Source organism: Columba livia, chromosome 3 (genome assembly GCF_036013475.1).
Source record: "Columba livia isolate bColLiv1 breed racing homer chromosome 3, bColLiv1.pat.W.v2, whole genome shotgun sequence".
Taxonomy (NCBI): Eukaryota; Metazoa; Chordata; class Aves; order Columbiformes; family Columbidae; genus Columba; species Columba livia.
This window is the reverse complement of record NC_088604.1, coordinates 22,504,948-22,532,809: the sequence shown is the minus strand read 5'-3', so window position 1 is coordinate 22,532,809 and position 27,862 is coordinate 22,504,948. Positions and strand designations below refer to the sequence as shown.

The following is a 27,862-nucleotide window of genomic DNA, read 5'->3' as shown; positions in this document are numbered from 1 at the left end:
AACAACTTCTGTCTTAAAATATTTGAAGATCTGTTAAACTTTCTCCAAACAACCACAGGTTCCATCTTTACCCATAAGATTAAACTTCTCATTCAACAAATTAAAGCTCCAATCAGCAAAACACTGAACACACTCTGAAATGGCAGCATGGCAGCGGTTTAGCTGAGTTCACGGAGACTCCTGATGTATAATAACTAAAATCAAGCAAGTGCTTTGTCAGTCCAGATCGTAGGCAAATTGACTCCATCATGTACTTTGACACTAAGTTTCAGAAGCAAATGCTAAACTCTGCAAAACAAACACAATTTCACGGCAGACTGCATTGTCCTACTGCTTCACAGTCGCAAAACCCATGACTAAACAGAAGAATATACCTGCTTATCTATATAATGACATGTATAACCTCTAAGGAGGAGAGCCGCTACTCATCCAGTTCACTGCGCACACAGTTCTGAGCAACAGAAGGCAACAGATTGTGGTTTACCAAAGCAAACAGTCATGAGACAGTTATCAGACTCAAAGTCCGAGACAGACCTTCTGATTCTGGCCTAATCTACAACACTCTGGAGAACAAGAGTGATAAAGAGAACAAAAATATCGTTATACCTGGCAACATATTGTGAACAGGGGTGGCAATGTTAATGTCTTGGAGGTGTTTCAGTGTCTCAGTGTGGAAGAGCCGCAGTGTAGATCCAGATGTGAAGGCAATCCAGACTCCCACTCCAGCAACAGCCATGTGAGAGATGACCATCCCTTCCTCTTGATGGGCTTCAAAATGGCTCTGCAAGAAAAACAAGGACTCTGTGGGGAGATGAACAATCATTCAACCTTCCTTACCAACTCTGCAGTGTAGGCACTGTATCTTCATCCTCTGTGTCAAGGACAAAGCTACCTTTCTCTACGTTGCTCAAGATATGTTCTGACTGCTGCATATCATGCGTTCGTTTTCCTGTTACCTTTTTTTTTTTTTAAATACAACATCATTAGTATGGAAGGATTCTCAGCTCTTGAGCCAAAGTTCTAACTAATAATAGAGCAACTTCACAGCAACTTAGATACTGTGTTTATTACAAATACTGCATGGTAGAGGCTGGCAAGTCCATAACAGCTGAGATTTAAGAGGATTTTGTATTTCATTATTGATACTTTGGGAAAACTATCACAGAGATGAGGTTTCTGAGAGTGGGCAGATATTTTCCTAAAACGCTACTTTTATCTAAAGCAGAACTCCTCTTTAAACAGTAAAAAACATATTTGTTCTCTTCTGTTAGGGGGTCTTTTCAGAACAAGAATAATAGAACCAAGGAAAAAATAATCTTTAGAAAGTGGAGTGTTTATTAATATAAATACACCATTATTTGCTCAACTATGTACATAACAATATGAGTCTTAATACTGTGGCTTGCTTTTCGACTCATAGACACTTCCGAATCTCAAAAGTATCAACTACTTTCTTTCCTGTCCTTCAAAATATTGACACTTTTCATCAGAAAGGCCCAAATCCTCCTTCTGAAGGTAAGAAGTAATGCAAGAGGTTCAGGATCGACTTTTTTTCGTTGATCTAGTGCCTTCCCAGTTATATCTTCTGCATGGCTCCAGGAAGGCCGACACCTCTCTACATGCTCCTGTTAACGTGCAAGATAAAGCTATAGTAAAGTTCTTTAATCATTAACAAGAAGTAGGGATTTTTTTTCCCAGTTGTGCCTTGTAAGTAAACTGTTTCTGAAGTTAAACACAGCCTTTTAACGTTGTGCCAGGTCTTATCAAATACAGAGAGCTATTCTGATAAAGATAAAACTTCCTTGGCTAAATAAATGACAAGCTGTTCCTTGGATACAAATCTGTCTCTGAGGGATATGGAAGGAAATAATCTGCTCTAATATTCATAATACATATTATAATATTCTGGTTTATATTTGCAGATAAAATGGAAAAGTACCCCCATCCTCCTTGTAAAAGCACACTTAAATTTTCCATGCATTACAATTAAGAGTTACAACTTGGTTATTTTGCATCAAAATCTGAGTTACATGTTTCTCAGGCTAAGCTCTTAGCCTAAGATAGTTACATTTTGAATATATTAGGCTATAAATACATTGTTCAAATTCTCCATCTAAATTCAATAAACAGGCTAAGATCAGAAATAAGGAATAGAAGTTTAAGCTTTCACAAAGTAACTTTTGATATTATACTTAGTAGGCACTTAATTTTCTTATTTTCTTTTCATACTTTATAAATTAGTACTTTCCACTGAGCAACTGGCTGTTTAAAAATAAGGGGAATTACTGCTTTTTTCTTTTCATCTGTTAACACTGTTCTTCAAATAATCAATTTTTAGTAAATGAGCAAAGAAGTTTCTGTTCAACTATTATGCAGTGGCAGTTTTTGAGTGTGTTACCTTTTGGCTCTTCAGATAACAACACTGCAGAATGCAATGCAATGTAAGCACCTCTGGCAGCCACATTTACGTTCACTATTTTCCTCAAGGAACCTCCATTCATTCTTTACCAAATGATACACACAATTTGAGAATCATACAGTTTATTCAACAGAAGAATTCATCCATGAACAACATCTTTCAAAGCCAGAAACAGCTCTTATGGCTAAATCGCCTGATATTCTCATCATGCATGTTTCATTGCAAAAAGGATTTTAAAACAGTAACTTCTCTTTACAGACTCCTACATCCCTGCGCTGATGACCAAGTGACTTTTGAAAACTTCTCAGGGACAGGTCCAAGGCTGCTGAAGTGAAGCTGACCAGGAACTTGTGCTGTTTGGAATTAGAATAAAAATGAAGCTGATCATAAAAAATGAGTTTTCTCTGCTGTGGTCTGACCACAGCTGACAGTTCTGTTGGTGCCACTGTAAACAACTTGCACATGCATTTTTGCCACATTCCTTTTTTACCAGCCAACTCATTATACTCCCACTTAGTCTGTCCTGCCATTCCTACAGCTGTCTGCTGAAACATGGAGACACATTTAAAGAAAAATGGTAATATTGTCGATGCCACAAAAAGCATGTAAAAAGAACTATTCTTCTCATTCAAAAGGTCTTCTAACACAGAGCAGGAACGTACCCAAACCTGTGCATTCTTTTACAAATGCAAAAGTTTCTTGTACAGAGGACAGCTTTGACGTCTGCTTCAATTACATGTCTAACTGAAAACAAATAGCTGGTGTTTTTTTCTTTCTCACAGCAAGAAATACAAATATAAAGGGACAGAAATATCCTATTCCCTCTGTTATTAAAAAAAAAAAATAAAATTGAACTTCATTTTACTTTCAGATTTCATACCTACGTTCCTCCCTATTCAGGGCCCAGCATTTTTTTCCCTGCAGGCTATCTCGTTCAAACACTACAGCAACCCGAGAGCTGCAGAGGACACTCTGGATGCCGCAGCCCGACATCGCTCGCTATTGTTTCCGTAGCGTGGAGTCTGTCTTTTGAGGAGGTGCCACTTGCACCAAACAGCTGCGCCAAGATCTGAACCACCACTTCTCAAGCTTCATGGGAGATGCACAATGAGTGTTATTGTCCATGAGGTAAAACTAATTACTTTTACTGCTTTAAAGAAGTTACAGTACTCAGGCAACATACACTCATGCACACGGATTTTCATTTGTTTCATTTACTCAGCTGAACATTTCAGCTTACCCTACTTGATTTGTTAAAAGGAAAGTAACTCCCACATAGTTAGCCAAATTTTAAAACCAAGACAAAACAAACCAGGATGGAATGCCATCCAATTGGTGACTTTATTCTGTTAAATACTCTGGCATTTTTTGTTGTTTTTAAACAAACACAGTCTGCTTTTGCAGAGCCTAAGGGTCTACAGGCATAGAGACCACCACGGGATCAAGGTCTATACCCAACAGCAATACAACTGTCATCAGTTCTAGGGTCAAGAATAAGGACAAATTTCTTCTTCATAGAAAGAGTATCAGAGTATGTAATTAGTATGTAACAGCAATCGATATATTTCTCACATGTCCTTTGCCAAGGAGCTTGAGGAACTGTGCCAGTTTGGGACATTGTGCCAATAAAAGACATTTCCTAAAATATTTTATTACAGTAACATATCAAAACAAGTGAACTGAGAGTCTTATCCATATTAGAGGGGGGAAAAAAGCAGAAAAAGTGAATAACATCCAAAACCAATGTCCAGCATGCCAAACCTGCTCATTTACTAATAGTTAATAAACAAAAAAAGCTTAAACAGGAGTCTTAGAAAAGCAGGGAGGGGGTGGAATGAAATTGTTTTCAGAGGATAATGTACTTTGCACTTAGCAAATACACAGACAGTTAAATATGAGGTACCTATGAAGCAAGGAGTGCCTCACAAGGACTAAGTTTATAAAATTGTCTTGAAAGCACTCATGGGTTCACACAAATATGGCCCTAAAAAAAGAGTCAGGTGCCTCTATAGATAACATATATGACACACAGCATATAATATATATGCATGATAGCAGAAAGCAGTGAACAAGCAGCTGTAATTTGAAGAATATAGAGAAATAAAGGAGTTCAGCAAAGAAGGAAGAATAACAGTTGAGTCCTGTGGAACACATGGATTCCTTTTAATAGAGCAAAGATGAATATTATGCAAAAATTCTTCAGTCCAATATTACTAACTGACTCCCCCTGAACAAGAGAGGGCACAGAAGGAGAACAAATATTTCCTTGCTGCTGTTTCCCTCCATACAGCAAAGCTTCTGCTCTGCACAGTAAAGAAGCGGTAGCTCAGATATATTCAGTTGCCAATATTGTTAAAATATTCCCTATATGCAGAGCCTAAATTTCCTTGTGTTATCACGTGATAGTGAAACAATATTGGCAATCAACATGGTATGTGCCTCATAGCAGATCACTTTCGGAAATACAAACCTGGGAGTTATGAAAACAAGTCAGGTAACTGAGCAGGCAATAGGGAAAACATCAGGGAGCTGTTTAGTCTGGTGAGATGAAGGAAACAAGATCAGTACTTCTGTATATCTTAGGAACAGTAAAAAGACAAAGGAAAATCATAATTTGTTTGCAATTCTATGAAAAGGCGACATGCTATCATGTAGATATTCATGTTGATACTGAAAAGTCAGCAAAAAGACTATTTAACACTGTTTTGAAAGTATTAAAAAGCAGGCACTTTGAAAAGAAACCTCCAGTGATGCTTTTGTAGGAAAACTCATAGTAACAGGTGAAACATGAAACTACCATGTCTGAAAGACATGGATAGAATATTTGTTACTTTATCTCTCTGAACTTCTGATTTCAATACTGCAGTCTATTATGTTATGCTGTATTTTGATAAAGTAACCTTTAGACAGGCTTTGACGATTAAAGAATGTATAAGCCTGGGTTTTTTCTCCTATGCCAAAACAGCACAGCATAAACCCAAACTGCAGCCATAGCACCTGATCTAGGAAAAGCTTTGTGACAGAATTAGTCCAGATTTGCCAAATTTATTTACAAAGATCTGGTTGCACGTAACCACCCTCACACAGGAACAATCTGGCTGTGATCTCTTACTGTTTCTACATATTTCTTGGTGAGAATCAGAGAGATTTGTGATCAAAGTCAGTAGGACAGTAACCACGTGTCCCAGAGGCCACCCTGCCCCCCAGTGAAGCTAACAAGAAGTCCACCTCAAGCGCCTGTCCAAATCTTTCCCTCATCTTACCATTGAAAATATCAGCAAAACAAGCACTAGAGAAAAACAAAGTAGGAAAATACACTATCTGAGCATCTAACAAAACAAATCATCCAGAAAGCATCTACAAAACAAATCACCCAGAAAGCGCAGACAGAGGAAATTGGGATGTTAGCTATTTCCCTGCAAACTCATGACAATGACTCACAGAATCAGTTGTACCAAACAGGCAATTGTTGGGAGAAAACACGATCATCAATGAAACAAAAAAGCAGCAACAAAGCTCACAAAGAAGGAGGCTGTGAGCTCATCACAACTCCTGTTTGAAAGAACTTCATGGCTGTAAACATCATGCAATTCAGTGTAACTGTACTGTAGGTTGAAGGACAGGCTTTATCCCAGCCTTTCATCAACTGTAAATGTTAGACCACTGAGACATTCTTTTGATGGAGGCTGCAATATTTACAGAAGTGAGGGCTTAACACTTTCTGGAAAATGTGGTCACAAATATAAGCTCAAGTCATTAACACTCTTCTTCCCCCCCAGAAAAGCTAACTTTTTAATTACTATTCATTGGAAAATGTCCTTATGCAAAGCAAATTTTTGTACACCAATGAGAAGCAAAACTCTTAAGAAACATATTATAAAATCATCACAAGGTACAAGTAACGTCTAACTACATAGAGGCAGTCTCTTTATTAAACTTTATTCTGGAATTACCAGATGATTCCTGTAGGCATTCACCACTTGGCTCCCTTTTCTCAGATCTCATTTTTAAGCAAACCTCTCTCTCCTAATACCTTATGAGCTCCAAGCACCTTACGGAAACCTGGGGTAAAACCAGAAGCAAACCTAGGTCTAAACAAGACATCAGCAGAGAACATCACGGCAGAATCCCACTGCAGGGAGTGGGATTTTATGGAACTGAAACTATATTTTATGAAAGGCTTCTTCCCGAATCTTGAAGCTTCTTAAACAGATTTTAATGTCTAAAATTTCACCACTTATACCCCGTAGCATAGTATGTGAGCAATACTTTTAAAATTGTTTACCTCTATGGAATGTGTCACAGTGCTGATTATAAAAATCTGTCCACCACATGCAGCCCAAATGGTCTCCTCCATCACAAGCAGACTTCTGACAGGTAGAACACCCAGTTTAACTATCTTCTGGGGTTCTGTGTTCCAGGTCCCGTCTTCAACAAAAAAGAAGAAAGGTTATACACAACAAAATGGTATTTTTAAAACACTGCATGCCAAGCCTACCACTTGAATCTCTGCAAGTTGCTACTGCAAGCTGCATTGAGATTTAACTTTATCTGTTTAACTTTATCTTCCTGGGTAAGTTTGAAAGGTTAATACGATAGTAAGGGGAAAACAAAGCAAAAATAAACAAAAAACCCACAATAAACAAAAACAAACAAAAAACCCACAATAAACAAAAACAACACCACCACAAAAAAAATGCCCGCAGCTCATATATTTGTCAACTGAACAAATTTTATATGGATTAACTGATAAACAGGGAATCTCACATTGCTGTTTTGACACAGCTGCTTTCATCTCCACATGAAAAGCAGTCAGAAAGCCATGGCTGATATAATATTATCCAACTTGGAAGGAGCTCACAGCCAACCTGTTTCAAGACTAATCAACTTCCAACTAGGATAGAATCATATTTCACATGAAAAGTAGTAAGGTTTTTACTGCAGGTTCTAATGAGCTCAGATAACTTTCCAAGAGCATGTTGATGAAATGGATTTTCTGATACTAGATGATTCATTTAAGAAGGAAAAGCTTTTTTAAAACAAATTAAAACTTTTGTGCTATATCTTCACTACTCTATTTGTTTCCCCCAAATATAATCCACAATTTTTTCTGTCAACTGCATTTAGCAGATCCAGTTTACATTGCGCATGTGTATGTGGCACAATGAATTATTCAGAGACCTCCTGAGAAAGACTGCATGCTGCCACTTAACTGCTCTGGTCACTTTCAATTGCTTTGTCTTTGAAACAAAGATTAGCAGATTATTTATCTCCAAATCTAACAGCTAGCAACATAGGCCTCTTTAAATATTTATAATTTTGTCTTTTATATGTCCATTTTAACATACTAAATATGTCAGTAATAATTTTAATACTTTTATATTAGTTTATATCTATGTAAGCACTCATTGAACATGAAGTCTCGAAGACTGAATTTCTACCCATTATGCTGAAGTAGCACAACATCAAAATCTGTTACAGTATCTGGTTTTACACAGAGATAAAATATGTCCACAAGGCCCCACTTTCTCAGTTTAAAGCTTTCTTCCTGCATAAGCTGCAGAAAAGTTGTCTAGTTTGCCAACACCAGTTTCAACTCAGTAACCACTTACATTTTGGTTTATGAGACCAAGCTCAACACATCTTTAGGCAAGCACTTAAGAAAAACTTTTTTTTTGTTATTTTTCTTCTCAATAACAAGTGCACCTATTATTATCTGCTTAGGTAATGGGTACCAAGTTCCCCGCTTCACAATGCAGCAACAATGAGAAGCCTCAGCTCTGGAGTATTTCTCATTGCTTCTGCCATCTGCATGATACAACCTTTGCTGAGTCACTCTCAAGATGCAGATCTCTTTTGAAAGCCTCTTTTTAAAAATAACATTTAGTTTCACACTGTCAAAATCATTTTCATTATTTTATTTTCCAAGTGAGAAGTGTTTCCAGTTATTAGCCTGCAAACTCTTCCAGCTATGTCAAAAGTCACTTTCTGTTCTTTGTGACTCACACATACGATTAGTAATAAAGAAACTTCTGGAAAAATTTTCATTTGCTAGCAACCACATTGTTCTCAAACTAAGTTATTAACTGGAGGCTGCCCATACGCTGTGAATGTTTCAACCAGTGCAGGCAATTCAGCGCAAAGCCCTCAGAGAGCAGAGCTGCACACGTGTGTGTATCCCAACTCACTGTGTAAGTTACACTGACTGCAGAAGCTCTAGCAGCACCCAGTTCGTAGCATGCTCGTGTTTCCTTTTCTGGGATAAAACCAGTATACTTCTAGTATATTCTTCCTGTCTGTTCTGAAGGACAAAGACTGTGAATCTGGATGGACAGCAGACAGGCTGAGCAAGAAGCTATCTTTTTTTTCTGTAGTTAAATTTTCCACACTGAAGAGCACATTATAATGTACAGATAAAATTGTTCATTTAACTCTAAGGCTCTCTTTCTTAAACACATTCAAGCTATAAATTGATTTATCTATGAAGCAGAGCTGATACATAAGTGACACATGAATGGTGATTTTCAGGATCTCAACTGTGGACTCCAGGATTCAAATTTTGCTTAAATTTAATTATTTCAAGCAAATAAGGTTTTGGTTGGTTGGGGTTTGTTAGTTTGTTTGGGGTTTTTGCTTGGTTTTGGTTTGGATCTTCATGCCTTCAACTTTCATACAACTCCTCAGCAGTCAGCCTTTTTGTTAATTTTTATCAAGTTATTATTTAGCATTTGTAACAGTTTTTGAGTTAAAAGGAAAAATACTACTGGTCTCAAGTGGATGTTGATTGTAAAATAAAAATTTTAAAGTAACTTACTGGAAGGTAATAAAGTAAGTTCAATTTTACCAATTTTATTAATACTACCTGTGTTACAAATATTCAATTCATCAAATATACATATAAAAACCCAGCTCTCACAAAACCATTTTCAGTTGGTGCTGTTGGCACAGCACTGAACAATCCAGTTAGTTGTAAGAGTTTAGTGGGATTGGAGATAGGAAAAAGCTGAGAGACAGACCTGACATCTTTCATGTTACCATGATTTCATGCAAAGAAACTGCAGTCCCACTTGATGTCAGCCCAGGAAAAGTCTGAAGCTCAGTATTGCTCTGCTGAGGTACCTGAGCCATGTGGTAAAGCTGTTCTGTAGGGCTTTCTTATTTCTTCCCGCAACCATTGCTGTCTTCCAGATCAGACAGCATTTGAGACAGATGAGAGGGGGGAAAAAAGGGAGGGGTGGGCAGGGAGACACACACACAACTCTCTAGCCTGGTAATTACGGCAGTAGTTAAATGATGGGTCAGCTGTGTTCTGGTCCCTGCCCCAGTGAATGTTTAATTAATTATACAGAGTGGAATAGCACCAGGAGGACAAATTAAGCAGCGTGTATCTCTCTCCTCTTGTTTCATGGCAGCCAGGGAAATCTCTTGGGAGTTGCAAGCACAGATACAAATCCTCTCAAGCAAGGCAAGGGATTAAGCCCAGTAATCCAACATACTTCTGTGTATGCCAGCTAAAAGCCAGACCACAACTTCATTTTGTTGACCAAGAATTTTACCACCCATCGCAAAAATTACAAGTTCACAAATTGTTTCAAGGCTACTAAAATCACACCTTTAAGACAACGTAATGCTCTCTCTGCAGATCTCAGGAGATGTTATTCAGTACCTGCCTACACAGACTTCATGTTTGATGTTGGCTATTCCATATTGTCTAATCCAAAGTTCATTGTTTCTAAAATCTAAGAGAAGTATTATCTCTATTCTACTCGTGTAAACACCTGCCAATGCAAGACATACTTATGCAAGCAGGTTCAACAACTTAATTGGTGCTATGCATGTATTTAAAATTCAATGCAGCACTTGCAAAAGATATGGAACGGCTTCATTTGACATTAAAAATCCTTGGTTAGTTACCATATTAATAAATTGGTTTTCTCCTAAGGAAAAAAAAAAAAACAAAAAAAAAAAAACAAGCAAGAAATAGTAGCTTGTCAACAAAATCTCAAGGAGCACAACAGGACAAAGCCAGCATAAGGACCCCAGCATGGCTTGTCCTGGTTTTGTTAAAAACAAGTTTCTCTTTCAGTGAATTTTGCCTGTCAGCTAAAGCCTTCATATTAGCTGAATTTTCCTGGAGCACCAGACACATGTTTTGGTAAACCTAGCAATGGAATGCAAAGCTATTGATAAGCATGGATGGACATCTTGCGAGAGAGGTGACGAGAAACCGGTGACCAAGAAACTGACCAACTGTGTATAACATTCCATTCACGTGAATACTTCATATAAAAGTGGGAGATCACGAGGATCTCATTCCTTTTGCCTTTGCTTTTTCCCTTCTGCTTATGGCCGACATTAGGAGAGGACCTTGCTAGTTGTCCCAGCGAACTGAGGCCCATTGACAGACTGAATCCAGCTCTGGTTGGCTGCAGAGTCTAATCCAGGACTTTGGGTGCCGGCTCTGCAGTTGCTGAGACTTTCAAGATTGGTTTTGTATATTTTGTATTATTTTCTCTATTCTTATTCGTAGCATTAGTAAAACATTGTTAATTTTTCCAACTCTCTTTTCTCTGTCCTTCTTTCCCTTCCAATCGCCTGTCCTGAGTGGGAAGGGGGGAGAGGGAGGGACAAAAAGGGGGAAGTGGGGGGGGAGAGGGGGTTAACAATACATCTGCCAGGGTTTTATTGTCACCCCGCAATCTTAACCCTCGACATGGCTGCTTTCAGAGTCTTCCAAACTTTTCTGAAAAATAGGAATCGAGTGAAATAAAAATAAGCCATGGAGATGTACATAATGTGGCTCCCAGAGACCAGGCTGGAGAATACCCACAAAAAGTGGGTACTTTTGTCTACAAAAGTGTGGTTTGTCTTAAAATTCTGTTCAATCAATGCCTTGTTTCTGTTCTCTAAATATAGACTGGTTTAGTTTTAAGATGATTCTTTGGTCATCGTTGTCTCTAGAATGATGAAAAGCCACAGACAAACTTAGACAAACTTCTTCCGCCTGTGAGATAAGTATATACATATCAAATGAGATGCAATATGCAGAACCTATATCCTGTAAGCAGAGACTAGTTTGTATGTGGAAAATACAGTTATCTGCACCCTGAGCAAATACAAGATCGAAGGCTGACATCTGTGGAAACAGGAAAGAATTCATGGGAGAAAGGACAGGGGGTTTCCTTCTGCTTTGTGAGAAAAGTCCATGCAAGTATTAACACCACAGAAACATAACTGTATTTGCAGATTTTAGTGGATCTTAAGCTGACCACATCAAAGCAGGTATAGATTCTTACTATAGATACAATAAAACATCTAGTACATGAGACTTGCAGTCTCTATAACATTATTGTAATAGAATATAGGCTTCTATGGGGATTGCAGATACAGCTATTTGCAGGAACAGAGTCAAATATACAATCAAATCTAGGGGTTTCTAGAAAGAAGATCTCATAACTTCTGATATTTGCACATCAGATCAATATTTAGAACATGAGAATATAGTTTTTAAACACTATTTGGTCTATGGACTAATGTCTGTTATGCCACTATTTATAATGCTCACCATAAATTATATTTTTCCAATATTTATGTGTCATAGTTTATATCCCAATGTTGAACAGTATCTTGCAATGCTCACAACAGGCTGTTTAGCTGCATCCAAGTAACATATCTTAAGTTCATAAAATATTTCTAAGACTTCAATATACAAGGACATTATTTCCATTAGTGCATTTTGCTATAAGTCTTGTGATTCGTATACATTTTAGAAAATCAGGTATTCTCCTATTCACTAAAATTCAATCAAATAGATAGGAAAAGTTTTAAAACCATGTTCATTTTATAGGGCAGAATATTGGCTATTTTATCTTTCTGTGGTTTGTTTCCATAAAACATAACGAAGTCAAGTAACATTCTTTTACAATAATTTCTAAAAATAAGCTTGTTTTTATTACTTAATTTATAATTAATTTATTAATATTTAGTAATTTTATAATTATAATTTGTTGGCGCTCTCAGGTCTTCATAGGACATAACCTAATAAATTATACCTTATCTCCTCAGAAAGTGTTTTTAAAGTCTGTAGTACTTTTCCTCTCCTTTACACTTTCAGCTGAGCTGAACTGAACATGCTTTTTTGTTGGTAATTTCCTCTCTTGCTTAGCAGCTCTATTGATGATTTCAACAGAGCTGCCAACAATGCCCTTGGAACAGTGGTTGTTGGTTAATTTGTGCAGTGGACCACAAACATTTTTTCTATCACATGGTACATAAAGCAGCACTTTTATTGAGGAGTAAGACAGTAGCTACAGAAGTAAAAAGTTTAGCACATTTATAATGTGGAAATAAGCTGGGAGATTCAGGTCTGCGGGTCTGAACAAGCTCTAACTCAGAATGTCCTGTGCTACACATGCATATAGTCATTTTTTCCTACATATGCAACAAATTCTTCATGCTAAATAGCTGACAGATCTCTAACTAAAATTACAGAGAGGGGTGGTGCTGGAAGTCCCAGCGTGAGATGCGTGAATAAGACTGACAGCAATATCAACATATTTCTGGTAACAAGTATTGGGTGATAGTGCTAACAGTGATAACATAGTCAAGACAGAAGTATTTATTTGTTTTTCAATATCACTACTCTAGTCCTCTCCAAAACAGCTTAATACTTTGCCTTGCTTTTCACAGCAATAACTCTCGGCACATCCACTTCAAGTGGCGATCACACTCCAGAACTGCACTCTTCAGACACGCTGGGGCAGCGCGTGGATCCACTCAAGCTCTGAAGTCTGACATCAGTGCTTTACAGTCCACGCATTCCTCCTTCCCTGCTTCTGTCAAAGTACGCAACTGTCTTGCAAAATTGATCAAGGTATCTTGCTCCTGAACTGTCCTGCTGCCTCTTCACTGTTGTAATTGTTTCGCCTTACTCTTACATTTCTTGTCAGATTCGGTCTTTTTCCTTGATATTAAGCCCCTGAAAATGATCACTGATTAGGGTCATGAGGCCTCTTTGGATAGATAAGTCATCAAAACTCTTGAGCAACTTCAGAGCTGCCTAAGTTTTTAAGCAGCAAAGTCTCTCAGAAGAATGCAAACTTCTGTTCTGTGCATGGCCAGAATTCTTGTTCTCTAGGCTGAACAGTCCCAGCTCTCTCAGCTTTTCCTCATAGATAAGATGCTCCAGTACCTTCATCACCTCCATGGCCTTGTGCAGGACTCTCTCCAGTAAGCCCAAGTGTTCACAGGGAGAGGGTGCAAGGGTTCGCCGCAGGTGCGGTATCTTAACCAAACTCTTTCTGAAACCACTAATACATTAATTCTTCTACTCTTTGCCACAATCATTCTGAGTTTTTATTTTCTTTTTCCTGTTTCTCTCTATACTCATTACAGGACTTTATGGAAAGGAAATGTATATCCATGTCTAGAAGAAAGGAAGTAGCTGGAACTGACTCCAGTATATCAGGAACAATACACCTATATTATATAAAGTTTGTGATTTCCCTTTCCTAGGATGTTTTAGGAGTGGAAGTCAAACACGCGCTGACCTGTTTTGCTATTACATCACTCAGAAAACACATCTGCTGGGCCGTCTGCAATCATCACAAAGCGGTTTTGTTAGGTTTTTTAAACAAAGACAAGACAATGTACTTTTTCCTTAACCTCATCTAGAAGTATTTTGCCTGGAAATATTTCTAATAATTCAGTCTGAAACAAACACTAAATACATAATATTTCAGACTGATAACTGTGCAAAAGTTAATAGCCCCATAAACCACACCACTAGCATTGTTATATATAACAGCATTTAATGCATTAGCTGTTTCACGGTTCCCCAAACTAGTCTTCTCACCCACATAAAATTAATTATTATTAAGGATAATAATTAGGGCTCCTTTTTTAGGGTTAACATATTAGCTGTCCTACATCCTAGTCTTCCTGTGACATTTTCACAGACCACATTAGGTCACATTTAAGAACTGAGTAGATTTTACGATATCAGCGCCTCATTGACTTTGCTTTTAATTTATGTTCAAATACATTCAAGCTCAAGTACTTTTTAACTCCTAAGTGAAAATACATGGATACAGAAGAATCTCAGTAAAACGCTACTACCCTCCATAAAGAAAGCCTCGCTGGGCACCTTCAACCCTACCACTAATGTGTCACATGTTCCTTGGTTTATTATACATAGATGTTCTCAGTTTCCATTTTTAATTACTTCAAGACAAGACTTTCTGTAGCCAGAGAGCACTCTGGATGCTGCCAATCTGACAAAGTTCTCTTGTGAAAAAATCAGGAAAGAACACTTGCTGTTTCTAAACAAGCTGGATATTTACATGAATTAAGGCATCTGAAAACAAAAGAAAGTAGAGCTATTTGGTTACTGAACACCAAATGGCTGAAGTCGTGGGTCTCTGACTACACACATAAAGATATCGAGCTTCAGTGGCTGAACTGATCCAATTTCCTTTTCTGCCCACAGAGGAAGAGACAAGGATCCTGACTCTAACATGGACTGCGAGGTGGATTTTCATCCTAGAAGAAAGATTACCCGTTCTCATTCATGGAGGCCTGCAACAGACTGCACAACAATGTCACCTGCGCATCCAATCTCATTTATCCTTCTCAGCCTTCAAATCAGATGTCTTGTAATGCAGTGACCATATTTCATGTTCACTTTTAAATCTTTTCTTAATCTCCTTCATGCAGCTAGACCAAAACCCAAGTGTGAAGTGCATGGCTGGAAAGTAACCCCCTCTGTAGAACAGACTTGACCCAGATGAGTTGTACAAAGCTCTTTGGAGGCTGCATTCCCCCTCCCTCCCGTTTCACCACTTGGATTCCTTTGTTTGGTAAAATAGGTCAGTGCTTACAAAAACACCCCTCCAGGGCTGATGCCTCACATGACCACAGCAGCCAGACATTATATAAGGAATATGAAAGCTAACATGGGGGCAGCTGACTCACACAACTTTCATGAGGCACAGAGAACTGAAATCACACAGACCAAGCTGTAAGGGAAAGGCCTACAAGCTGAACCAGAAAAAAATGAATGTGTATTTCCCATCTCTGAGCTTCAGCAATCCCACAATAGACTCTGACAGGCTCTGTGAATATCTTAGGTACACAGAATTGGTGTCTTCAGAGGAAGATAAACAGGGGATGCCATGATCCCGGTTAATACAACATCACCTCCAGCTCAGAACAGAGTTCAGTCTGGTTTACAGCTCTGCCCATCCTTAACAACCTCTGTGAATATGCAGCCCACGCATCCTTTCTTACCTATGCTGCCAAGGATGCCACTCATGTTTTTGAAGGAGTCTTTTCTGGAAGAACTTCAGTGACAAAAATTGCAGTCTTAAGCAGGTTAAGTACACCAGCCCCATTCAGAGAAGATGACAGATTGACTTACTGCCCCACCCAGGTACATAAAGAAACTGAAATATCAAAAATGATATAACAAGACTAGGATCGAGGCCTCACTCCTGTGCCTCCAAAACAAAGAAAAAATGCTATTCAGTGGTAAAAAAATAAATACATATTTTTTAAAGGAAACTGAAATCTCATGTCTGGCTTCAGATAAGAGAGAACAGCTCAACAGGAAGCCCACTGGCTTGAAGATGACAACAGGTGAAAGAAAATCTCTTTCCCAACACCTTTTTCAGATTCTTTGTTGTTTAAAAGAATTAAAAAAAATGCACCCTGTACCTTTCCCAGACTAAGTCTTTATATCATCTAACACTGGACACACAATTTGTTTCAAGATTCAAGATACTGAGCTTGGCTCCTCAGAGGCTGACAGGATTCAGTATAGTGCTATAATACACAAATGCACTATTTACAGCACTCAACTCCTTAGAGAAGTATGACAACCATCATCATGCAGCTCACACTAATAAGGTTCACCAGATCTCTGCTGGTTCTGTACTTCGGTAGCTTAGGTATCTCTGCACTAACATCTCACTCAGAACCTCAGGTTTCAAACTTTGAGGAAAGCCTTGCTGAATTTGAACTAAATTAACTCCGTATGTATGCAGTACTGCAGGAAAGTTAGTGGGACATCCTGGAAGTACACGGAGAAGGACCCAAACCAGCTCTGGAGAAGACATTCCCAGTTCAGAAATATCACCTGGGATTCTCTTTAATTCCAATTATTTTAGCAATTACCTAGCTAGATACAAAACAACCAACTGTGATGGTTATGGGAAAAGGAGACAAACTGTTAAATATATGAGCTGCACACATTGGAAAGACTTCTCGTATCTGTACAGTGAAAATGAATTTGTCATTTCAAATGAAATAGAGGAAATTTTTGTCTTTTGTAAACACCAATACCGGGTAGTTGTGTGGAATTAGCATTGTGCTGCATAAAATACAGTATACTGCCTGTTGTCAAAAACTTCTGGACTTTTGTAACACTGAAGACCTTGGGGTTTAAGCTAATGGGTATAAATCATTTTTCATATGTACCATATGGTAAAAGTGGGAACAGTATCAAAATATCTACTATCCTTTAAAAAGAGAAAACAAGGTATGAAGTCTTTTCAGAAGCACCGAGAAGTACAGTAATCTTACGTCAGCAGTTTCACAGAGAATTTTTGGAAAATGTAATAGTGGAAAACTGCATCCGCCAAAATATACTGACACGTGAGTTCCTCAGGATGTTATTAAATCATATCAGTACATTACCTTCTGCTTTTGTGTAGATTGAGATGTTTCCATTTACCAAGCCAGCAAACAAGTATTGAGACATATATGTTAAGCTCATAACAGTTGATTTTTCAGGAGTGAAGAAGTGTTGAAGTCGAATTTTCTTTGAGCCTTGGCAACTCTTGTAAACAGAAATACTAGAAAAAGAAGCAAGAAAAAATAAACCCCTGGAAATGCTTTATTTAGTTCTTATTAGAATACGCATAAAAGAGGTTTCGATCAAAACATTGGGGGAAAAAGATTTTCTCCTTCCATACATAGGAAGACAATTATGGAAAGGAGTATCTTGACCCTCCAAAATGTCTATGTAGACAATCTGCAATTACTTAGCATTGCCATAAGACAACACTTTTCATTTTATCTTCTCTGGAGAAACATTTATCCAAAAAAAAAAAAAAAAAAAAAAAAAAGGACATAAAAGTTGTGCTAACAGCCCTTATTATGAGTTTATCCAAAACTTTCTATTAGTAAAAAAAAATAAAATAAAATAAAAAATTAAAAAAAGATTAAGCATTACCTGGAGAACTAAGGAAAAGAGAAGAAAAACTCAGTACCAGACATAAGTTACACTTAAAATTCCCATCATTCCTACAGGTGATTACCATAGGTATGTTAGGAATACTGAATAATTAAATTTAGAACTAATTGCACTTCACAAGCAAAGATAATCAGTACAAGATGTGGGAATTTCTAGAAACATAGCATTTTCCTTGGAGAATTTTTTTCTCCTTCACTTATTCTGGTCAGAAACTCCTTCAAAAACCACTTGTAGTCACATACTTTTATGGCCTCACTAGTGTTAACAAGATCTGTTTGCTTACAGACTCATAAATTTAGAAAATGTAGCTTTTGTTTTTCAATATAAATCAAGTGATGACTCGGTAAGGTCATCAGGTCAAACAGCAAAATAATTCATGTCAATAGCAAACAGAAATATTATTTATTCGCATGTCAAATCCTGCACAATATCACAGTGTAGAAGGTTAATGGGTTCCTCATTTAACACTTCATCATTCTGAAAATTTTCCAATACCTGAAGATTACGTTGTAACGTTACAAAAGTAATATTTATATTTTTCAGACATGATGTAAGATGAATAAATCCTCTTTCATCAAAGACTCATATTATTTTAATTTCAAACACTACATACTGTATTTTAATATCACGTGGAGTGTATTTTCTCCTTGATTTAGGCATAAAGGATAAGTTGAGGTCACTGGGTATTCACAGATACTTTTTTAAAAAGAAAACATTTTCTTGGAAGTATCTCACACAATTCTGCTATAGAATAGTAAACCTAATGAATAAATCATACATAGTACACTAAAAATGAGAATCACCTTCCTTCTTCCATGCCAAGGCAAATAGTAGGCACATTAGAAGCTTTTGCAAGAACATTTTCAGAGTCAAAAGCCTTATTTTGCTCTTTCGTTTTCTCCTCCTCTGGTATGTAGACCATGCAGAGAATTCGTGATTCCACATTGAAGCACTCAATAACCTTGGGGCCGGAGCTTTGAAATGAGACTATTGCAATCTGGCCCATCTGATTAGTACAACTGCCAATCTGAATTGGAAAGAGGAAACAAACAAAAAAAGACCAAGACTGACACCTGTCTCCAGGAAGATCAGCATTAACAAGAAAGAATGACTGGAATAGTAACTGAAGAGCGCACCTCAAGTTATATGAGGGTTTCATGCATTAAGACATAAACAAGAAAATAATTCAGCACAAATACAAGAGATTTCAAAACATTATCTACCCTTGTATACTCACAAAATCAGTTCTTTTGTTTTTGAAAGGAGGAATATTATGGCTTGTTCTGATGTCTGACTCATATGTATATATATAATGTAACGCAATTACAACAAGTACCTGTGTAATAAATTGATTTAATAACTGGTGTTCTAAGTTCTCAGATTCTTTAAAACAGATAATATAGCTGAGGACTGCCTGTTGCATAGTAACAGCTGTACAAATAAATGCTCTGTCCAAAAAGAAAAACGGATTATTAATATAATCCCTTTCATAAAGTTGCTGATACAGAATCCCAGGATTCTCCCTGATCCAGAACTAAATATCATCAATATGTCCACAAATCTCTACATTTTAGGGATCTGAGAAGAGTAAAAAACAAATGTCTGCCCAAGCAGCACAAATGTTTTTATTTAGTAACTCTTTATGTTTATATGAAATGAAAAAACATAGCAAATAGAAAATAAATAAAACATTTTGTGCCAGTATAAAGATTTTATTGGCATATATTTGTGATGACTTTTTACAAATAGCAAAGACAAAAAGAAATTCTAGGGGTTGCCTGAAGAAGACCACTGACAAAAGCTATTCCTAACTTCCACTTTCAATTCACAAGGGTTCCCTTAAAATTTCAGTATTGTAGTAAGAAGAAAAGCTACTGAAATCATTAGCATAAGTATTGGCTATCTCACTTTGTCTGCTGGAATATCTGCATATTTAGGTCATAACAATATGCCAGAAGAGGGGGGTTTTCCTATGCACAGACATAAATAGATTATTTATGGCTAATACATTTTAAAAATATGGCAACAGACAATAGGACAGTGTGAGCTCATATGGGTTTTAACAGCCCTCATTATAAATCAGCACATAACTCACTCCTGAATGTGCTCAGCACTTTGGAATTTGTTCTGTGCCACACTAACAAATCACATACAAATAAGTGACACCCTACAGAGAACAGCAAAATCACATGTCCAAAACTACTAGCTAGCCTTTACAGACACCTATCTTAAAACAAACAAAACCCAAAAAGAAAAAAGAACAACCCCAAATTTATTTTAGATCCATATCCTGCTGTGAGTCACAAAAAACAATGCAAACAAACAGGAGACAACCCCCTTTTTAGCTTTTAAAGATGACACTTACCCAAAGGAAACCATGTTCCATGGCACAGGAATCTGACTCTGTCTCACCAGGGAGGTATGGTTCAGGATTATAAGCAGCACATTCAACCTTCAAAAAAGGAAAAGAGAGCACTTACCACATTAAATACCAGTTTTTGCCTAATTTAGTCTGTAACTAAATCATGTAAAGATATCAAAGAATCACAGAAGGCAAGAAGCCAGTTTAGTCTGTCCAGCTTCCCATGGGCAGGGTCAGCTACACGTCTTGTTCCTGACACATTCCTTATCTATGCTCTTACAGACAAAGCCAAAAAGTAAAAATTTTCTATCTGATCTGCTCAAATGCTTCATGACCTTTAAGTTTTCCCAAATGCCCAACTTAACATCATGCTTGCTGTCATCGTTGGCCTGTTACTCCTCATCTCAGGCAGCAGGAACTTCCTTCCCTTCTGCAGTGCCTTTTACATGTAAAGCTTATGTATGTCATGACCATGCCTGAGTCTCCCCTTCATTAAGCTAAATGAACATTATCACTTAATTAATTTTTTAAACATCAAAATACTTATTTTTTCTTGGTTTTAAAATTCTTTATTATCACTTTTCAAACTGGCATCTCTCCAGCAGTCATATCAGCTCCCTGTACTTGAGAGTGCAGAACTTTTTCACCTGAACATGCTACTCTAGCAGAGCTGTTAGAAGCACTGCATCAAAGTTACTTTTGTCCACATTCCATTGACTGTTCGCTTTTGTAACAATGTCACATACTTAACCAATCCTTAGATTGCTGGTCTAATAAAAAATAACTTTTGCAGACTTTCTGCTCAACCACCTCCTCAATGTGTACTTGTAATTTTTTTCTTTCCTTCCATTCAATTGTTCCTCCAGGTGCTTTACTCATTTTAAATGCAATAGTATCATCCATAATACTCGTATTCCCTTGCAACTTCATGTCATCATGTTACTGTCAGTAAATTAATAACTCTACTCATGATTTTATTATGCAGGCCATTTGAGAAAAACCTGAAAGCTACAGACTCACAATCCATATTTAAGTCCATCCCAACTCTGAAAAATCATTCAAGCACCAGGGCTCTGAAAAGAAGCATTTTTATGAGCAGTCATGGAGTTCTCTTTTCCCTAATTTCCTGAATGTCCATGGCAGAGCTCCCTAAAGCTTATGTAAACACTTTAAAACATATAAAAGCACTTAATAACCATGTAGAGAATAAAAGGCTTCCTGATGAGGTGTGATACTACATTTTTAGACAAGATTCTCTATAATTCACACTTATGCTCTCATCTCAGACACAAATGTCATCAGGATTATATTGCAGTACTACAGATAAATTGTTTAGTACTAACTTAGACAACTTCACCATAAACTGACAGCATCTCCTCATTACAGGGAATAACTAAAAAAGGAAGCAATCAGGTGTGAGTTAGAGTTGTAAATTCCCAGTTTACTTAATTTTCAAAAGTGCAAAGATTTTCTGAAATCTCCCTGAAATAAGCAGGCATCACAAAGTGATTAGCAGTAGTAAAAGTGTTATGTCTTTCAATTCAGTATGAGGACAAAAGATGGAAACTGACAGATGAGAAAAACACAAGGTTTTTAAAACAAAGAGGAGCTATCCATGCCAGTCTTAGCATGTCTCATTTAACACATGCTGAACCTATCTACTCATAATGGTGATTTACAGTAGCTGTGACAGATAAATACACCACTAGGAACAGAAAAGACAGGCTGCATGCTGACTATTTCTCAGGCTGTTTGTTACATCTCCGCGTTACTTTGCGTCAGTCAAAATCAATGATGTTTTCAACAATCAAACCGTGGCATTTCTGCTCTCGATCTTGACAAAAGCCCTTTGCCTGAGGTGTAAACTTGCTGTGATGGGAAACAGTGTCACAGGCTCCCTGCACTACCGGGCAGCCTGAGCAGCACACAGAGACACAACAAGCAGTGTCAGCCCAGCAAAGCTTCTCTTCCCACCCCAAGCTGTGGCCTGACACCCAAACTGCAGCTGAGGCTGCAGAAAACCACCAATAATACTTAGATCATCTTTTTCAGTAATATCAAGGACTTAGGAGCATCAGGCATGACAGCTGGGCTCACAACCGTGTTATCTTTAGGAGCTACAAAACTGGCCAAGTTGACCTGGAGGCTCAGGCAAACACTGCCACATACTGTCTTCTGCTGAGAAGACCAAGGCAAAGACCATTACCCAACTGTACCAGGAACAGATTTTACTTTCAAAACTAACAGGTTCTGTTTTAACTCGATTACAGGTTGCCTTGGCCTTCAAGGGTCCTGGCATGGAACAAGAGGACCTAAAACACATAGCCTTTAAGGAAATGTAAATATTAAACTAGCTTGATGATTTTAGAAAGTATTCAATACAAGCAAAGCAGAGCGTCTAATAAGATAAGGATGTGGTTGTCTGGGAGAGAGGAAACTTTCAGTAGACTTTGGCTGCTGTAAACCACAGCTCTGCTCCAAAACCAGTATCATAGGAACAGCTGGATTTAACACCGTTACATATCTCAAATGCATTTCCAGCTAGCAGTTATCTTCCCTCAACATCCAGGCCTGTGCATTCACACTTGAAATGAAGCTGCCAGCTGAATGTTCCACCTGTGTAGGCTGTCCTGGCAAAAAGGGTCTGCAGACCTACTGCTTTAAGCAGTACGCATGCAATGATGCTAACTCAATGTTGGGATTCTGGCCATACAAACACAATTTTATCTCCATTAGTGCTTTTGTGCAAGACTGATTGATGGTTTATAAAAAATCCTGTTGATGCACAGGAAAAAAAAATTATCCAGCACCCTTCCCTCCCATCTCTTGGTCTAGACACACTGTACTTATTTTCCATCATTAAAGGCAGTGGTCAATATGACTTCAAACTGACATGTTACTTTAGGAAATAAGCCATTAAGACATTTTTTGTATCATTGTTCAGAATAGAACTAGGTTTTATAAAATACCCCTTAAAACTGGAGATTTTTAAATTCTTTTGAAACTATTGTTCTCTGTGCACTAATGAAAATAAAAAATTTTAGGAGAATTCAGTATAGTTCTACCAGTAGAGGACAGCTATCACAGAGACCAGATCCTTACACTTTGTAAGCCCCAGGTTACTTTGAACTCAAACAAACACTTGGAAACCTCAAGACCAATTAAAAGTTCCCAGCAGTTCTGTTTTCACCTGGTGATGAGCTCCCATCTGGAAGTAAATGTCATACTATATAAGCACTATGTTCCTTAGTGACTCAAAGACTGCCTGTGACCCTCTTGAACCTTTCATTGCTACTGATCTTACACTCAAGAGAAATAATAGATGTGAATTAATAGATGTATTTACAATATGGTATCCTTCAGCAGTTATATCACATGAGAAAAGTAACATCAATTTCATGTAGCAATTCTGTTCACCTTAAACTCCTGTTGCTTGGCCATCATCACTGGCATGTGTCTAACAAGAAGAGGATGTTTCTCTTTTTTGATCTGATTTCCATCATCTTCTACACAGAACCAACCTAACAGGTTATCTTCCGCTGTTATGGAAAGAACAAACAAACATCCCGCAATATTTGCACTGAATAAGTACTTGTACCTCTCTAAAGGAATAGAAAAGAATTCTATTAGGATTTGTTAATACCAGTCAGGCTGTTCTTATGCCATATATGCACAAATTACAACTTAAAACTACAAGCAAAAATTCAATATAGTAGATTACATACATATTAATAACGTAAAAAAAAAAAAAAAAAAGAGAAAGAAAAAGACCAAAAAAACCCCACAAACACCACTGACAACAAAACAAACAGCTTAACACTAGCAAAGCGTTAAGGATGTTCTCTTAATGATCCTGTCGGCAGATTACCGAAAGAGGAAAAGGCACATCATACCTCTTCTCAGGCTTTCAGAAATCTGTTTTGCAAATAGCATTTCCCTGCATGTATAAGTGACATCACTACCAACTACTACTTATTGTAACTCTAAGGATCCTCCTCCTGGAATGATACAGACATTCATTCTCTCTTGGTTTTGTGGTTTTGCCTGCCTTCAGTGAGATACCAAAAAAGCACTGTGTTTTGAAGATATGCTGGTGAAACTCGCTTTCTAGCAAGTGCACATCCTCAATGGTTCTCAATTTAGGCATTCAAAATCTCCTGTATCTTTGGAAACCTTTCCCCCATGCAAACACAGGAGACTAATAATATCACAGGAGAGCAAACCCTTCATTGCTCCCACTTCAGTCAGGTTTGTGTGTTCTAATCCCTCCATTGAAGACTGCAGATTTATGTTAAAAAAACATCTCCCCAAAAAACCTTGAGTTTTACATATCCAAATATAGAAATATTGCATTATATTAAAACTACACCCAAAGCTTATTTCATGCTCAGAAAGCTAAACAAATAAACTCAACAGCTTTACTGATACTTCCTAGCTTAAATCACTCTGAGCTAAAACTGAGAAATTTAAATCTGAAGTTCAACGTTCATAAGATCTGATGAAATAGAAGTGTAACACAATAACCTCCTTACCTGTCTCTTCTGTAGTGTATCTCACTCTTTTTTATTTAGATATAACAATGAATAATGGTTAACACAGACTTCATTAAAATACTGTAGAAATTGTATTATTTCATAATGAAACCCCCATCCTATCTATAACATCATTGCTTTCTAGTGATACACAATCACTACTATTTACTGTATTGCAGTTTTAACATCTGCAAATAGATTTTCACAATCATTTTTCTAAAAAATAAAAATAAAATAGATTACACTCGACATTGAGAGCTACCTGAACTTGACAGGAAATTTAAGTAGCTAAGAATTACCCAGGGCCAGTTTAGCCATTTGTAAATTGTTGATCCAAGACTGTTTGATGGCAGGGGTAAATGTGTTGAACACCGCTGTAAAGAAAGTGGGCCGCCCAGACCTGCAAGACAAAAACACACCGCTCTAAGTGCATGGAGTATGAGATACCGTCAAGGTTAGAGATGTCAAGCAAGATGAAATTTCATTATTTTCTAACACTCAAAGACACAGCTATGATATAAGCATGCAGCCTGTGATACAGCATATGCCCATCTTCCTACACTTTACACAAAATGGTACGATAAGAACACCCTCCTTGCTGAAGCAACATAACCAGGGCTGTTCCCCGCTAGCTGCCTCTGCCATGGTTCCTCTCTCGCTTCTTGTATCTGGAACACAGGATTGCAGAATGGGAGAAAAACTACAACACTGCCCTGGAACATGCAAGTTCCCAGCCTGGTGGCACGGGAGCAGAAGTCAAAGGCTAACTATGGAGACAGAAGAGGCGGAAAAGCTACAGATTCCCAAGTCATCCCTGGTACATCTATGCCTAATACATAAACTCATTTAGAAAGTTTCGTAATCAAGATTACTACTGACTTGTCCTGTTTTCCTGGAAGTTGCAGCTGAATTCTACAGCGATCTGCCGCTCTGATTTCATCTTCTTTTTTCAAAATCAGTTTTTGTAAACCTGAGGTCCAGTCATGGGCTACAGATTGGTTTAAGTTCTGAAAAATTAAAAAAGCTAAGATTCAGTGCCAGCCTACTGGCCTATTTCCAACAGGCTAACTAAGGTGATCTCTGCATGTAACAAACAATTCCTGGCACCTGGCCCTCAATTAGTCTGCATTTTATTCACAGATAATTTAGCCATATCGGTAAACACATTTCCAAAATATCTGTAAAAAATTGGCTAACATATTCTATCTGGTTATTTAATTTCACATTGCAGAGTTTGATGATACACAAATGACATTCCCAAGCATTTGTCAGATTAAAACACGCAAATTTGCGTCAGGTGTACACACAACCCCTTCATTTCAATAAGTAGTTACAGAGAACCAACAAATTCTGTTTCTGAAGAAAATCTCACAAAAATATTTGCAAATAATACTGCCAATATGTATTTTTTCATATCTTTGAGCCAAAATGTTTACAGAGCCATCATGAAAGCTGTCTCTGTGGCTGCAAGCCGAGTGCTTGGTCACAGAGGGTAAAAGCTCACCTGAGCGACACTTACAGCATCAATAGAAATGAGTCTTCATACACAAAAGTATAATGATTTTCCACAGTCAGAATTTTATGAAAACGTAAGTCTTTTTCAAAATAGACAAGACAACCTCATTCCTCAAATTATCTTTCCCATCTCTACCTGGAAACATTGACTGAATTTTAAGTTTTCAAAATGTCATTAGCTCTGACTAGAAGTACAGGCAGAAAGGTTTTGTATAAGTTAACAGGTGAGTTTCTTATGGCATCTGTGACATACATATTGCCAATAATGCAGCTGAAATTCACCTTCAAATGCTTGTGAAATTTTGCCCAAAAGTACTTTTTCCATGAAATTCCTACACAGTATGCATTTTCACAAAAGGTTACGTTTTATTTAAATCCCTTGACTCTGAAGCCAAGATAACTCCAGAGAAATTCAGCTTTCACATACGCATTCACACACACAGGTATATATTTACGGTGGCAGGTAGGAGTTAAAAATTGTGCCTAAGCACACAGAAAGCATATGAAACAAAAGATAAAAAGCAATTTTTTTAAGTCTTAGGACTGTGGAGAAGTCATTCTGAAATTCATTGTTGAAGTACCATATCTGTTTGTGGGAATACAAACTAATCAAAAGGGGTGTGAACAAAGCTGAACTAATTACTTTCAAAACTCCTCTGAAAAATCCTTTTATATTTTTGTAATCTGCACTCATTTTTAAGTACAGCTCTCCCCAAAGCCAGGCTTATGAGCTCGGGTGGGCATCAAGAGTTTCCTCCAAACAACCATCCTCCTACTGCCTTGCCTAACTGCAAGAATCCAATTTCTTAAGATCAAAATGCAATTCTGTTTCCATGTAAGCTTATCAGCTACTGAGCAAATGCAGACACTTGTAGTATTCACCTACACTTAAAAACAATAAAGAAAAACAAGATTAGAAGACAGCCGTAATCTACTTATAACACTACACAGTTAACAGTAAATGAATTACTAGAGATTAAAATTATTACATTCTTTAGAGAGAATGCTAAAGAATGTCTTGCACAGATTCTAGGGAGAGACAATTGTGCTACTTTACGACAGGTACGTGTTTGAAAAATAAATCCGGCATTGTTTATTACCTGATAGTTTCCTTTAAGGCTGCCTATTAATTGACTAATTTGACCAACTACATTCAAGTCATGCAAAAGGTTCTGCAGATCATGGTACAGCTGCCCTGGTCCCATATAGAGCTTGTCTAAAATAAATAAAAACATAAGGTTATGTATAATAAAAAGATGTCACTCTCAGCTGAAAGAGGAAAGCATGACAAATATAACAGCATCAAAATATTTTGCTATTTCTTAACACTATGAAAATCAAGCTTATCAAAATTGGCAAAGCTTTCTCTAGATTGTAAAAACAACTAATGCACCAGCGTGCACATAGGGTCTTCATTATTTCTGAAAATCAGAGTGGTTTATTTATATATACATCATGAATATTTCATTTTGCTGCCTCAGGTGCCTTAAATGAATCTGCAGACAGATAATTATGAAGTGCTTCCCAGGAAATTATAGACAGCAGAATGTTACCACATATCAGCTTTGTATGTAGAGGTATCACCATAGGCATTCCCTTTTAGCTCACCTTATCACTCCTTCTGTAGTTACAATTAAGATCCAGTTTGTTCATCTGGTATGATGGAGAGCATTATGAGTAGTTTTAATAAGCACGCACTACAACCATGACAAATACCAAAAGCTCCCCTGTCCCCAACAATCTCTCAGTGAGATGGCAGTTTTGCTTCGCACCAAGCAGCG

General features: G+C 37.4%; 1 protein-coding gene across 11 annotated transcripts in view; it reads right to left on the bottom strand.

The window, feature by feature from the left end:
- The window catches only part of ARHGEF10 (Rho guanine nucleotide exchange factor 10), a 116,883-nt gene that overhangs the window by 11,982 nt on the left and 77,039 nt on the right, over positions 1-27,862 (bottom strand). For 5 of the 11 annotated variants that reach the window (XM_065056036.1, XM_065056039.1, XM_065056037.1 and 2 more), the window contains 9 exons: positions 27,182-27,297; positions 25,446-25,573; positions 24,866-24,966; positions 23,452-23,636; positions 20,038-20,124; positions 18,476-18,699; positions 17,114-17,271; positions 6,705-6,847; positions 607-781 (listed from right to left, as the gene is read on the bottom strand). In XM_065056036.1, the coding sequence (XP_064912108.1) occupies positions 607-781; positions 6,705-6,847; positions 17,114-17,271; positions 18,476-18,699; positions 20,038-20,124; positions 23,452-23,636; positions 24,866-24,966; positions 25,446-25,573; positions 27,182-27,297 (1,317 nt within the window). Of the gene's footprint in view, positions 1-606; positions 782-4,889; positions 4,958-6,704; positions 6,848-17,113; positions 17,272-18,475; positions 18,700-20,037; positions 20,125-23,451; positions 23,637-24,865; positions 24,967-25,445; positions 25,574-27,181; positions 27,298-27,862 lie in introns of those variants that run through there. The other 6 variants (XM_065056040.1, XM_065056042.1, XM_065056044.1 and 3 more) reach the window with 2 other exon arrangements.